The 15673-nt window shown below is 45.2% G+C and overlaps 1 protein-coding gene across 1 annotated transcript in view; it reads left to right on the top strand.

Annotated features, from left to right (window-relative positions):
- Positions 1-14077, top strand: part of AAGAB (alpha and gamma adaptin binding protein) — a 30488-nt gene extending 16411 nt beyond the window's left edge. Inside the window, exons 7-10 of the mRNA XM_040414306.1 lie at positions 623-722; positions 1574-1678; positions 13506-13555; positions 13805-14077. Coding sequence (XP_040270240.1) covers positions 623-722; positions 1574-1678; positions 13506-13555; positions 13805-13882 — 333 coding nt within the window. The 3' untranslated portion in view covers positions 13883-14077. The remainder of the gene's footprint in view (positions 1-622; positions 723-1573; positions 1679-13505; positions 13556-13804) is intronic.
- Positions 14078-15673: the final 1596 nt, after the last annotated feature.

Raw genomic sequence — 15673 nt, 5'->3', positions numbered from 1 at the left:
GTTTAGTAATGATTATATCAAAACCAGGCATCACTGTGTTGCTAAAGATCACATGAATTACTGGGGACTCCTGTCCGGCAGCCCTAGGTGCAACCTAAGCCCTAGAGCACAATATTCATCACAGTGGAGTGAAGCATGCTGGACCAAAGGGGTTTCCATATTGATGACCTATCCTCAGGACCTCCTTGCAGCTTACCGAGCAATGCACTGTCCATTGCAAAACAGCTGTGCTTGGTATTGCAGCTCAGGCCCATTCACATGAATGGGACGGAGTGTCACCTAGGCGATGTCACAGGCCTAGAAAGAGGCTGCAGTCTCTTCAAACAGCTGATCGTCGGGGGTGCCAGGAGCGGTCCGCTACTGGATAGGTCATCAGTATTAAACACCCAGAAAATCCCTTTAAAACATCAGTAATTGGGGGTCACACTGATAACATCCTTCCCTCTTCCCCAGTTTTTCTCTGGTAAGATCTGAATATGCTGTAAATGGCGTATGTTCTGTCTTCGGTACAGAGAGCTGTATCATCCTGACATGGAGTCAAAAAGTATATGAAAAATGTTGATATTGGTATGCTGTTATGTGACGTGATCTAAAGAGTATATGGTTAAATGATACCTTTCAGGTCTCTGTGTCCAGTGGAGCCGCCATGGTGCCTTCCACGGATCAAGGGCGTGCTGGGGAGTCCGGCAGCCATAGCGATTCTCAGGTTGATACTATAGTGGGTGAGTTTTCAGTGACCGTCTACAGAGATCCTGGTCTTCTGAGCAGCAGGATTCACCTTGATGACCAGTTCTGGGGTTGGTTTATACTGTAGCCATTACAGATGGTGAACATGCATAGCTCACTGTCTTTGGGGGTACTATCTCTCCTTACGGACAGCACCTTCATTGGCATGAGGAGGCTTATAGGCTATACATGCTCCTCTGGAGTTCTGGGGAGAAAGGGATGCTTTTTTTTAATGTCTGAGTCATGTCTCAAGGCCTATTTAAAGGGTCGACCATTGACTTATAGGATAGCTGCCTTACATCTGGTGGCATCAGAGGCAGAGCTTGTTAAGACCTCATTTGCACCCCTTCTTCTTAGCTCTCTGTAGACATATTGTACTCAGTGTTTTGCTGCGATGTACAGTTGGCAGGCAGATACCAGTGATTGTGCCCAATACGATGCATAGTAAATCCTGGGACGTTTAATACTTGCTATAAGCACAATCTGTCTGCACTTCCTCCGTATAGTCCATGTGGAGGAGCAGTACACGAGGGTCATGTCACCCCCCTCACACCATGATAACCAATGCAATTGTGCCAACAAGTTTCAGTTGCCAGTACCCTGCCACTAGAAGGGCTCAGCCCTGACTTTACATGTAAATGACTGTCCTCTATAACATAGGCCATCATCCGGTTTTGTGATGTTATTTTTATAGATCTGGAGATCTATGCATTAAATTTTTTGAGCTGAGGTGTTTTTTGGCCCGGCCCCAGCCTGCACAGGGGGAGCACTAGGAGGATATGCTAAAAATACACAAAGCTTTCTGCCAAGAGGTTTAACTAACAAAGCCACCTGCTATTATCCTCAGACCCCATGTTGGACCTTGATATTCGAGAACTCGCCAGCCTTACTTCCGGGGAAGGGGACCTGGAGAATTTTGGACGACTTTTCAATAAACTTCAGGAAATGAAAGGTATCACTGTAAATCAGACGTCAAAGAATGTTGGGTTAAATTTGACACTACCTACAGAATTGTGTAAGTAATGACTTTATTAAAGATCTTTCCACGATAACTCCTGTCCATATGCCCCATGGTTCTCTCGGAGGGGGATAGAGTCTCCTACTAGATGACATGTAATACCACATTACTCCAGCCTCACTGCAGGGCTAGTACGTAAGCGGAGGCTGATTTCCCTGGTGACATGTAACAATAAAACCCAAATAAAAAATCACACTCCTATTTTCTGAAAGTAGACACCCGGCACCTTGTCAAAATGCCTTCATACAACTTTGCCACAAAGTGTAATTTTTGATAAACGTTTTTAAAAAGTTGATATTAAGGGATAAAAGTGTAACCCAAACAGAAGGTTATATGCACCACACGTGCAGAGTTCATACATACTGAACTTACATGCACATATCTTCATAAAATCACCAGATCTGAAAAGACCAAAAATCTGGTTTTAAGCTGGAAATCAAAGTAGCAACCTTTAAAAATACAGGGATTACAGCCTTTGAAAAAAAAATTGTGAACCTCCAAAACCTATAAATTTCCTCAAAGCAGACAACCTGATAATCGCAGTTGCTCTGACTGACTGTTGATGACCATGTCCGCCTTTTGGTAAGTTTGTGACAAACAGGAAAAAGGCATTTAAAAAAAACATTTGAACTTTAAACTCGCACCCAAGCAGAGGTTTACACATGAAACACTATGTAAAAATAACATATTAAGGTGTGCAAATCTTATATGTACCACGGCCGTATACATCAACGAGAGCTTGTGCTCTTAACACTGGCACAGAGGCCATATGATATATGGTCATCATCCACATTTTGTGTTAAATGTGTATACTGTACACGGCAAACTGCTTCTAGGCTACCAAAATCTAGAGTCCAAAACATACCGTGTATAAAAATATAACCTAATAATTAACCCCTTCAGGACCCTGCCATTTTTCACCCTAAGGACCAGGCCATTAGCAAATCTGACATATCACTTTGGCCTCATGCACACGACCGTAGTTATGGTCCGCATCCGAGTTCTTGCGGCTCTGGTGCGGACCCATTCACTTCAATGGGGCCGCAAAAGATGCAGACAGCACTCCATGTTGCAGACAGCACTCCACCCCGCAAAAAAATATAGCATGTCCTATTCTTGTCCGTTTTGCGGACAAGAATAGGCATGTCTACAATGGGCCTTCCGTTCCGCAAATTGCGGAAGGTACACGGGCGGCTTCCGTTTTTTGCGGATCCGTGGTTTGCGGCCCGCAAAAAACGGCACAGTCGTGTGCATGAGGCCTTTATGTGGTGATAACTTTAAAACACTTTGACTTATCCAGGCCATTCTGAGACTGTTTTCTCGTCACATATTGTACTTCAGAACTGGTAAGTTTGAGTCAAAATATTTGAAAAAAAATAGCAAATTTCAATTTCTCTACTTTTAAAATACATAGTAATACCTCCAAAAATAGTTATGACTTTACATTCCCCATATGTCTACTTCATGTTTGAATCATTTTGAAAATTACATTAAATTTTTTTGGGATGTTAGAAGTTTAGAAGCAAGTCTTAACATTTTTAAGAAAATTTCCAAAATCCAATTTTTTTAAGGACCAGATCAGTTATGAAGTCACTTTGTGGGGCTTACACATAAGGCTACTTTCACACTGGCGTTTCTGGGTCCGCTTGTGAGATCCGTTTTCAGGGCTCTCACAAGCGGCCCAAAACGGATCAGTTCAGCCCCAATGCATTCTGAATAGATAAGGATCTGTTCAGAATGCATCAATTTGGCTGCGTTTGATGTCCGTTGCGTTTTTTAGACGGTCACTAAAACGCAGCGTTTTTGTGACTGTCTGACTGCGGAGCCAAACGGATCTGTCCTGACTTACAATGTAAGTCAATAGAGTCGGATCCGTTTTTCACTGACACAATATGGTGCAATTGAAAACGGATCCGTCCCCTATTGACTGTTTTGACTTTTTTTTTTTTATGAATAATGCAAACGGATCCCTTCTGAACATCCGATTTTACAAACTCTGTTAACCCTTTAGGTGTCCTACGAGAATTAAAGGAAAATGGGACTGAAATTTAAAAATGTGTTTGTTTGTTTTTTTCCCCCAGATTTTAAATTTTAATTATTTTTTACCTGCAATACATCAAGGGTTAACAGCCAAACAAAACTCAATCTATTACCCTGATTCTGGAGTTTACAGAAACACCCCTTATGTGCTTAAAAACTGATGTATGTGCGCACAGCAGGCTTCAGAGTGGAAGGAGCACCATATGGCGTTAGGAGAGCGGATTTAGTTGGAATGGTAATTGGGAGCTATGTCGCATATGGAGACACCCTGAGGTGGCCCTACAGTGGAAACCCCCAAAAAGTTACCCCATTTTGGAAACCACGCCCCTCAAGGAATGTTTCAAGGTGTGTAGTGAGCACTTTGACCTCAAAGGTGTTTCCTAGAATTAGGAAACACTTGGCAGTGAAAAATGAAAAAAATTATTTTTCACATTTTTCTCTTTCACAAAGGGTAACAGGCATGGGCGTAACGATCGCGGTCGCAGGGGGTGCGACTGCGACCGGGCCCGGCGGGGGGAGGGGACGCGCGCACTCACTCTCATACACTCGGCCCGCCAGTTCTTGGCACTGCCGTGCTATCTCCAGATCATCAGTGAAGCAGGAGCTCTAGCGCTCCCTCTGCTGGCCGCACATTGCGCTGCTGGCTGTGGGAGGAGCTCTGAAGGCCTGGGAAACTGCCTTCAGTACAGCCAGCAGCGCGATGTGAGTGTGGCAGCGCAACATCAGGGAAGATGGTAAGTATGTTGTTGTGTTTTTTTTTTTCTTTTCTTTTCCTAACACTGCAGACTGAGGGCGAAGGGGAAGGCGATGGGCACAACTAGAGTGAGGTGGCACAAAAGTGGGCATCTCTACTGAGGGGGCACCTAATTTCCCATAACTACTGTGAGGGGGGCACATATAAAGGCATAACTGAGGGGGCACATATATCAACTACTGTGAGGGGGGCACATAATCTGGCATAACCACTGTGAGGGGCACATATCTGGCATAACTACTGTGAGGGGGGCACATATCTGGCATAACTACTGTGAGGGGGGCACATATAAAGGCATAACTGAGGGGGCACATATATCAACTACTGTGAGGGGGGGGCACATAATCTGGCATAACCACTGTGAGGGGCACATATGTGGGTATATTTAATGTGAGGGACACATAATCTGGCATAACCACTGTAGGGGGGCACATATCTGGGCATAACTACTGTGAGGGGCACATAATCTGGCATAACTACTGTGAGGGGGAACATATCTGGCCATATCCACTATGAGGGGCACATAATCTGGGCATAAGTACTGTGAGGGGCACATAATCTGGCATAACTACTGTGAGGGGGCACATAATCTGGCATATCCACTGTGAGCGGGCACATATCTGGGCATATCCACTGTGAGGGGGCACATATCTGGCATAAATACCGTGAGGGGGCGCATATTTGGCATAACTACTGTTAGGGGGCACATATTTGGCATAACTACTGTGAGGGGCACATAACTACTGTGACAGGAACAAAGGTGGGCATAACTGCTGTGAGGGGCCACAAGAAGGACATAACTTTTGTGAAGGGACCACAAGGTGGGCTTAATTACTGTGAAAGGCCACAAGGTGGGCATTAGTACTGTGAGGGGCCACAATGTGGACATTAGTACTGTGTGGTTGCACTTAGGGAAATGTCCTAAATTACACTGCTATACATTGGCATAGCTCAGTCTACCAGGCCAGCACAGCGCCCCCTGCTGGTAGTTTCATAGGGGCAGTCACCATCCCTTCCTTATGTGATTATTCTTTTATTTTCTCTATCACCACAGGGCCCTTGTTCTGGATCCAGCGGACATCATGCCGACGCCAGCGACACCCTGGATGAGGTAGGACCAGATTTTATTAGGACTGGGTGAGTGTAGCCATGCATGGCTTAGGGCTCTTTAACACGAGCGGATCCCATGTGGCTAATCTGTGTGAAAGAGAGCCAAGTCCCGCTCCGGACAGCAGAGACACGGAGCATTAACATGATTGATAATGCTCTGTGCCTCTCTATGATCGTTTTGCTACAAAATCACGGTGACAACTTTATCTCACTGTGATTTTGTAGTAAAAAGGTCACAGAGAGGCACGGAGCATTATAAATCATGTTACTGCTCCGTGTGTCTGCTGTCCAGAATGGGGCTTGGCCCTCATTCACGCAGCGGACTAGCCGCACGGGAAAGCGCCCTTAGTATGAAAATCTGCAGCTTCTTTGTAAAAATGGGGGGGGCCCCCCCCCCCGATCCAAAGTTTGCACTGGGGCCCATAACACTCTAATTATGCCACTGGTAACAAGACAAAATGCACCCCACATTTTGTCCCCTATTCCCCCCCCCCCCCCCCCCCCCCGAATACAGCAACAACCCCATATGTGCTCCAAAAAATGTACGGGCGCACAGCAGGGCTCTAGAGTCAAACAGCAAAAAATGTATTTTGTTGACCTGAATTGGCAGACATTGACGCATGTGCCATGTCTCATTTAAAAAAAAAAATCCTGAAGTCCCCTGAAATTAAAAACCTCAGGAAGTGACCCCATTTTGGAAAGTGCACCCCCATACGAACATCTTAAGGGGTGGAAAGGGCACTTTTGACCCAACAGGTGTTTCACAGAAATAAATATGTAGTGGTTGGTGAAAAGTGGATCTGTAAGCTGTGCGGACTAAACCAGAGATGTAAGGTGGTAAAACTACAGGGTACATCATGGATGAAATTAAATAATACTTCATGGATGAGTGGTAGATTTTAAAACACTCCTGCATGCACAGGGCAGGTTTTGCAGTGGTAAATGTGTCTTTCCTTATCCCCCTTTTAGAACACACCCTGCATTCTTTTTGGGTCCTTCCTTGCTGTCTGGGGGACTTAACCTGGAAAATGTTGCCCTGGTACAACACGGGCACCATGACTTCCTGAAGTACTGGGACCCTCGCCGGCCTGGCTTTGAAAAATTAGGGCCTCTTGGAACTGAAGGAAAGTTCCTGTGTGGCCTGCAGATTGAAATGGCATGTACGCATTGCACATTGCCATCTGTACAATGTGTACGGACAGCTTTTTGTACCACACTTTTGTTTTTCGTGTGGCACTGTAGGGCTTCAGAAGTTGATCTGAAAGATCCACCCCTCCCATGTGTCTGTTGTAGTCCAGGATACAAACTGGTTTGGGGGTAGTGGTTGTGGTACCTCGTACAGGAGCAGGGGAGCTGGTGTTAGTGTGAATGGTGGACAGTACAAGGACGTCCTACTTAACCACCAGCATGTTCTCATGGAGGAGAGCCCTACTTTCACCCATTCTCAGTGGTTGCCCTACCAGGGATCTAGGGAGGCCTCTCTGCTTTTTGTGCACTGTGCCGCACGCCACAGTACCTCTGGCAGTTGGGGACATGAATAGGGGTATGCTGGTATAATAGTTATCCACATAGAGGTGGTAACCCTTATCCAGCAGTGGGTGCAGTAAGTCCCACATGATCTTCCCACTAACTCCTAGGATGGGGGGGGGGGGCATTCTGGGGGTTCTATCTGGGAATCTTTCCCTTCGTAAATGCGAAACTTGTGGGTGTACCCGGAGCTACACTCAGAAAGTTTGTAAATCTTTATGCCATATCTTGAAGGTTTGCTAGGCAGGTACTGGCGGAATCTAATCCTCCCTTTAAAAAGATTTGTCAGGGTTGTACACATCAGCAAACTTGGTGTTAAAGTGGTCAAGGACGGGCCTAACCTTGAACAACGCCCATATGCAGCACAAGTCCCCAAAACTTAATTATCTCTGCTGCACTTGCTGGGGTTCAACCTAAGGGTCTAGCGTATGCCGATGTAGGGTTCTGATCAATGAATTGTTGGGTGTATAAATTGGTTTGGGCCACCATTAAATTTACAAAATCTTCAGAGAAGAAGATTTTGAGAAAATCTAGTTCAGTGAAGCCCACACTGTCTATCTGTATTCCAGAGCTGCCCTCAAAATATGGAATTTGGGGCTGATAATGGTCAGGGGGTGGGGTTCCATATGGGCTCACTCGGGGGGGGCTGGCTGCCTGCCTCAGCTGTTGTTCTGGGGCGCCTTCTAGAGGGTCCCTCATCAGCGGATGATGATGAGGGGGTAGAGTAATAGAGGAATGTGGCATCCACTTCTCCCTCACTGGCAGACTCAGTATCTGAGGCAAGCGTGGTGTATGGCTCTTCAGCTGAGTATACTTGTAGGGGTGACGTGTGAAACCGTTATTTAGTGTGAGGGGTGTGTATGTTGTGTTTTCACACGTGAAGGGGCTTGTAATACATTTAAAATATAGTGAAAAGGAGTAGAGAAAAAAAGTAAAAAAATAATAATTTCTGGATGCACGCACAAAGATGTTGCGTGCAAAAATCTACACTAACACTACTGAACTAAAATTGAATTCTATATATGTGTATATGGAGCTGAGCAGACCGATCGGAGAAATGGATGTTTCGAATCCGCGCTCAGCAGGTGCAGGACGCACGCATGCACACAGCTATTATGTGCGTGCAAAAATGTACACTAACACTACCTAAAATTGATTTCTATTTAACACAATGTATTTTTTACACCAAAAAAAAAAGAAAACTGAGCACAAAAGCGACCAGTAAAAAAAAAAAGGTACTTATTGGTGCTAAGGGCTGCAGAACGCATGCAAGCTGACGTTTGGTGCGTTCGTGCAGACACTGCAGTATAAAAATTTACTGCAGATACAAAAAAAGAACACTATCTAAAAATCAATATATATAAAAAATATCTGCACCAAAAAAATTAGTCCAGGTGCTGAACAGTGGATTACGGACTGATCAGCGCTTGGCGTTTACAGCTCGCACACATAAAAAGTGGTCCAGAGCAGGGAAAAAAAAGCCAGATAAAAAGGTCACAATTTGTTCACGGTAGGCAAAATCGGATCGGGGTGTGGGAGGGGGGATAGGGACAGAGATTAGGGCTTGGCAATGGGGGTGGATTAGGGATCTGGAACTTCTGTTGCTGCAAAAAAAATCACTGCAGCAGATGTTCCAGGTGTTGTTCTTTTCTTCTTTTCACAGGTACCAGTAAGCAGTGGTGTTCCATCACAAGTTCCAGCAGCACAGAAAAGCACAGAACCTCTCTGCATGCAGTCACCAGCTAAAATGGCTGCCTGCAGACAGGTTCAGCCCTTTCCTGTGCTGCTATAGCGCTGCCATTGTCTGGAGCGTTGTTCCTGTCAATCGCAGCACTGGCAGGGGATGCCAAACACTGTAGTCCCCTGCCTGACCTCGGAGGAGACCGGTGCTGAACTAGTCACCTCCCCATGACATCCCCTCGCAGCTTCCTTCTGCTTCCATCGCTGCGATGTGCCAGTCTTCATTGACCGGCCAATCGCAGCGCTTGAAGCTGCAGGGGGCGGAAAGAGCGGTAAGAGCAGCCATGGTGCCCAGATTCCCCCGCGATCCTGCCCCAGCACCCTGGTCCTTATGTCACGTCCAGCTGCGCCGTACATGTATGACGCCGGTACTTAAGGGGTTAATACACACAATCGCCTTCATGCAAATTTGACGCAAACCATGATTATTCCGAAAAATTGGACAATAATTCTAATTTGCGACTAAAATACGTAGTCCGTCTGTTAAATAAAATCTCGTCAGCAAAAAAACTAAGATGTGGAGAGTTCATACTTACCACATATCTGCACTCAATGCTGCATGTGTCAAAGCAGGCATGCTCAACCTACGGCCCTCCAGCTGTTGCAAAACTACAACTCCCAGCATGCCCAAACAGCCTACAGCTATCAGCCTACAGCAGGGCATAGTTGTAGTTTTATAACAGCTGGAGGGCCGCAGGTTGAGCATGCCTGTGTTAAAGAAATGCTAAGGCCTCTTTCACACGGGCGTTGCGGGAAAATGTGCGGGTGCGTTGCGGGAACACCCGCGATTTTTCCGCACAAGTGCAAAACATTGTAATGCGTTTTGCACTCGCGTGAGAAAAATCGTGCGTGTTTGGTACCCAAACCCGAACTTCTTCACAGAAGTTCGGGCTTTGGATCGGTGTTCTGTGGATTGTATTATTTTCCCTTATAACATGGTTATAAGGGAAAATAATAGCATTCTGAATACAGAATGCATAGTAAAACAGCGCTGGAGGGGTTAAAAAAAATCATTTAACTTGATTCACCATGGTAAAAGATCATGTGACGTACCATGTGATGACCGGAGTGACGTCATCACAGGTCCTTGAACTATAATTAATGCTCACCACAGGTCCTATTCAGTAAAAGAGACAGACGGAGATGCCGGGCTACGCGAGCAAGTGGATTAAGGTGAGTTAAATGATTTTTTATTTTTTTTAACCCCTCCAGCGCTGTTTTACTATGCATTCTGTATTCAGAATGCTATTATTTTCCCTTATAACCATGTTATAAGGGAAAATAATAATCTGGTCTCCATCCCGATCGTCTCCTAGCAACCGTGCGTGAAAATCGCTCCGCACTTGCTTGCGGATGCTTGCGATTTTCACGCAACCCCATTCATTTCTATGGGGCCTGCGTTACGTGAAAAACGCACAAAGAGGAGCATGCTGCGATTTTCACGCAACGCAAAAGTGATGCGTGAAAATCACCGCTCGTGTGCACAGCCCCATAGAAATGAATGGGTCGGTATTCAGTGCGGGTGCAATGCGTTCACCTCCCGCATCGCATCCGCGCGGAATACTCGCTCGTGTGAAAGGGGCCTAAATCCGCTGGAATGCACAACCAACTTTTTTGCACACAAGTATAGGGAATTATGTAGTATATAATTTTCCATTCTGCTATACAAAATGTATTTAACAATGATAAATCCCTGAACTTCATAATACATTAAATTAACTAAGGCCGCTTTCTGATGGGTATAATATGGGGAGTTTATTACTCTAGGATTATGGACACAATACCAGAAAATGAGTTAGATTGCCTCTGTTTGTGATGAACCGTGGAAAGTCTGGATGCTGCATCCATAATATGGGCCCAGAAAAAAAAACTGTATTACACCTGTCTGAATAGCGGTTGATTACTGTTTATAAAATAAATAAATGTTGAAAATGCTTTTGGTCTGTATATTCTACTATGTAGATCGGGTATGGACAGGATTGGGCAGTGTAAAATGTAAAGTTTTTCTATATTTTTGTTTGGTGTGACTTATTTGATGCCACGATCTGGATGCTGTTAAACGTCTGGGTCATGGTGTCAATAGATGGCCAAATGGGCACCGAGGGATGATTATGAAGGGAGAGGCAGGGCAGTGTGGAGGATGGTAGTAGTGGTAGCAACAATAGATGTGGCAGTCCTCACCTTGGCGCCCCCACCGACCCATGCTGTGAAGGGAGGAGACACCCTATCTGCCCTCTGGGCACACCCTGGACTTTTGGGGTCTTCTGCATGGTGGTAGATGGGGTGCCCTTGAGGTGGATACTTGGCAAGGGGCGAGGCAGGAGGACAAGGAGTAGAGACGGTGGAGATTAGTGATTGACAGCTATCTCTGTATACAGTCAGAGGGAAGGCTGTCAATCACTGATAGGACCGCCTCCTGGACTTCAAAGCACAGATTGAGCAGGAATTTAAAAGAATAAATTGCATGTTTTACGGAATCTTTTCCCATAAAACTATATATCAATCTGCTCAGCTCCTCCTGCTCTATAACATGCTGCCTGCAGCTCAGACACCATGTTCCACGTGACAGGTTCCCTTTAAGTAGTAGGCTCTTCCCAATAGCTGTGGCTAGGCGGCAGCAATGATGGTAGTAAATCCTCCCTGAATCTCATTAACATTTTCTGTAATTCCCAGTCTGTGGGGTGGAGATCTTAGATCCAGATTACCAGTGCAGCTCAACGTGTGGTGAGTGCCAGAGGCAATTAACCCTTTCCACATGCAGGAAGGTCTTTAGCCATAAACAAGCGGTACTTTACTGTCTATATCCAACACAGCCGTGGTTGGTTCCTGTGCTCTTTCTCTTAGGGGTAGCCTTTTGGTTCAGTTGATCTCTGGAGGCTTTCAGTCTCAGGGATGAAGATTGCCTGCACCAGGCTTCTCGTTAGGCCTTCTTCTCATGAGCTCACACATGCACGTCTTGCCTCTAGCTTTTGTGACTAGACACTTCCTACTCTACAAGCCAATGCGTTACTATCTCCTGGGAAACTATATATTGTACATACATAACCATGTGGGATTCAAAGTACTTAAGTAAAAAGAGAATACTTTAGCATAAGTGTGCATAGACAATAAATCACAACATTTAACTCTTTAACAGTGATCCGCTGGGTCACTGCATTACTTTTCTGGGGAAAAAAAGGACCTGTCACAGAGAGCAGATAAGTTCTCTGATTGATAGGGGAAGGGGGACTTATAGCGTTCACAGAAGTCCATGCTATCCTTCCCCTGGAGACAACTAAGCTATGTCTCTCCATATGCGGGCTGTCAACACTGCAGCTGCTGACATCTCAGCCGCCTCAAGAGTGGCAGGGCTGCTTTCTGTTGGCATATCTTGGGCTGTGTAACAGCTAGAAATTCAAGCCAGGTCTTATTTTAAAACTCACAATCTCAGCTGTAAAACAGGACCAATTTCGAGGTTTGCAATATGTTGTACGCTAGAGCCCTTAGAAATCGGGACGAGATTGAAAGCTGCAGACATATGCCAGCGATCATTATCAAGGACATGTCACTCTGCCAGCACGTATGATATCCTTAGCGGGGAAAGGGTTACAGGGAACCTGTCAGGTTGAACATGCAGTGCAATTTGCTGCCAGCATTGTACAGAGCCAGAGCGGTTTGTGGGGAAAATATTCTGTATAACTAGTATTTTCTTAATTTTAATTGCTGCTTATTTTGGCTTTAGGAGTACTTTTTAATTGACAGCCTTCCCTGTATAAGTGTGCATACAGATATAGCTGTCAAACACTGATTGGACCACCCACTGGGCTCTGGGTACTTTCACACTTGTGGTGTTTGATTCCAGCAGGCAGTTCCGTTGCCTGAACTGCCTGCCTGATCTGGCAAACTATATGCAAATGCATGTCATTTTTTCTGACTGATCAGGCATTTATCAGTCTGAAAAACGCCTGATCATTTAGAAAAATGCATTACAATACTGGATCCATTTTTCCGGTGTCATCAGGCAAAACGGATCCGATATTTTATTATATTTTTTTGCATTTGTAAAGGTCTGCGCATGCGCAGACCAGAATACCGGATCCGTCAATGTGGCAATTTGAATGCCGAATCTGGCACTAACACAATCTTATGGAAAAAAAAATGCCGGATTCGGTATTCAGGCAAGTGTTCAGTTTTTTTTTGGCCGGAGATGAAACCGCAGCATGCTGCAGTATTATATCCGTCCTGAAAAGTCAAAAAGACTGAACTGAAGACACCCTGATCCATCCTGAACGGATTACTCTCCATTCAGAATGCATGGGGATATGCCTGATCAGTTCTTTTCGGGTATTGAGCCCCTAGGACGGAACTCGATGCCGGAAAAGAAAAACGCTAGTGTGAAAGTACCCCAAGCCCAAAATGAGCAGGAATTAAAATGAAAACCTGACACATTATACTGAATCTTTTCTTACAAAACTATATATCCCACGGTTACCATAGCTCGGCCGCATGGAGTACGCACACCGTAAGAAATGACATCTGATCCTTGATTGCTTTCTATGGGAAACAGGTATCCTACATCTCATGTCCAAACCGTTTTATTTTTCTCATTAGATAAAGCTGCCTCGTTACCACACGATCAACGGAAACTTCATGCAGAACAGGTAAATTGCGTAATTCTAATCCCTGGATCCTGGTGGACTGCTTTGAGAAACAAAATAAAACATACCCATAAACTGACAGTTTGTCACTCTTTAGTACTGTATGATTGTGTAGGCAACCAGATGGTCCGCTCTGTTTGCCAGTTTAAAATTTACCAATGTCCACATTGTTGGCGGTACCCGCTAACAATGAATGAGAATTCAGGCAGTACTATCTGTGTCTCATGCATTTAGATTTATTTATTTTTTTAGGTTGCCAAAGCGTTCTGGATGGCTATTGGAGGGGATCGTGATGAAATTGAAGGCATTTCTTCTGATGAAGAGAACTGATCAGAACAAGCGTTGTATACACTGCAGAGATGCCAGGCCTTGGCATGAGGAATTCTCCTCACTATTTGTATATTTCCTTCATAGCAAGGAATCTAATATTTCATCTCGCTCTAGTACTTAATCTCATCTGTGTTCCCAATTGTGTATTTATTAGAAAGAAACCAATCTTAATAAACTATTTTGTATTCATTCCAACATTAATATAACTGGTCCGAGGTGTGTTGGGGGAAAGACCATACTGTAAAAGTAGTTTTATATACAGTGCTTCTATTTTTTTATACTCGGCTGATCTATGCAACACAGGGCATTTGTGCCCACCGCACTCCATTCAAACATCTCATTTGTGAGAAGGAGCAGGGGACTCGGGACCCCTATTCTAGTGATCCATGGGTCTCTATACCTGTGGATAGAACTAAATGTCCCTGCAGGAAACCACCCCTTAAGCCCTGACTCCATACACGACTAACCAGATTTTAGCAGGGGTATAAAACTAGCAATCTACGCTTGATATATAAGCTGCATGGCATGCAATGGTCAGAACGGTCATCCTTAAAGCGGCTCTGGCACCAGGATCAACCCTATTAAACCAGGCATACTGGCTGGTAGGGCTTATCATGCTGAATAAAACAATACCTTTATTTTGTCTGTATGCTAAACAGCTGCAAAGAAATCAGCATTTGTATGCATATGCAAATTAGCAACTGGAGCACCAGGAGGCGGGGCTAAATCATTTGAACACTGCCTTGTAACACCCCCTGTGCTCTATACACTACTCCCCCTTCCTCTTGATTGACAGGGCTAGGCATGCTGAGGGCAGAGCTGTGTCCTAGCATGTACATATCCTATACTCCATGTACTATAGCCTCACCACACTGAGATCTGCTCAGAAACTAATATACATATTACTGCTTTAGGCCTCATGCACACGACCGGTTTAAGGTCCGCAAAAACGGGGTCCGTAGGTCCATGACAGTTTTTTCGTCCGTGGGTCTTCCTTGATTTTTGGAGGATCCACGGACATGAAAAATGGAAAAAAAAATCTAAGTCAAGTTTGCCATTGAAATGATAGGAAAAAACGGACACAGATCACGGACGCGGATGACAATCTTGTGTGCATCTGTGATTTTTCACGGACCCATTGACTTGAATGGGTCCGCGAACCGTTGACCGTGAAAAAAATAGGACAGGTCATATTTTTTTCACGGCCAGGAAACACGGCTCACGGATGCGGCTGCCAAACGGTGCATTTTTCTATTTTTCCACGGACCCATTGAAAGTCAATGGGTCCGCGGAAAACTGAACCACGGACGTGGATGCACACAACTGTCGTGTTCATGAGGCCTTATTCACAGGTACAATATATGATTAGAAATACACCAGTGATATGTGTCCGCTTATAAGCATAGAAAAAAAACATGCTTCTCTGTGTGGTAATACTATATCTTGGTGGCAAATGCTTGGTTTTGCATGTAGAGATCCCAGGTTTGAATCCTGGGAGACACTTCTTCTAGATTTGTTTCTTTAGATCAGGGGTGCACAACCTGCGGCCCCCGTCCTGCTGGGCAGAAACACAGCTGATCTTGATCAGCTGTGTTTCTGCCCGCACCGCCGCACGATGGATCGTTACAGCTCCTGCACTGTAGCAGGAGCAGGACGGGTCCCCGGCTGTCAGACAGCGGGGGAGTCGGGGAGAAGGCAGAAGCAGTGTATAAGGTGAGCTGCGTGCTGTGCAGTTTAGATCATGCGATCGCCGGGGGTCAGGGGCAGAGGACTGCAGAGCTTCACTAGCTC

Source organism: Bufo bufo, chromosome 1, assembly GCF_905171765.1.
Source record: "Bufo bufo chromosome 1, aBufBuf1.1, whole genome shotgun sequence".
Taxonomy (NCBI): domain Eukaryota; kingdom Metazoa; phylum Chordata; class Amphibia; order Anura; family Bufonidae; genus Bufo; species Bufo bufo.
Note: the sequence above shows the minus strand (reverse complement) of the source record. Positions and strands in the feature narration are given on the sequence as shown.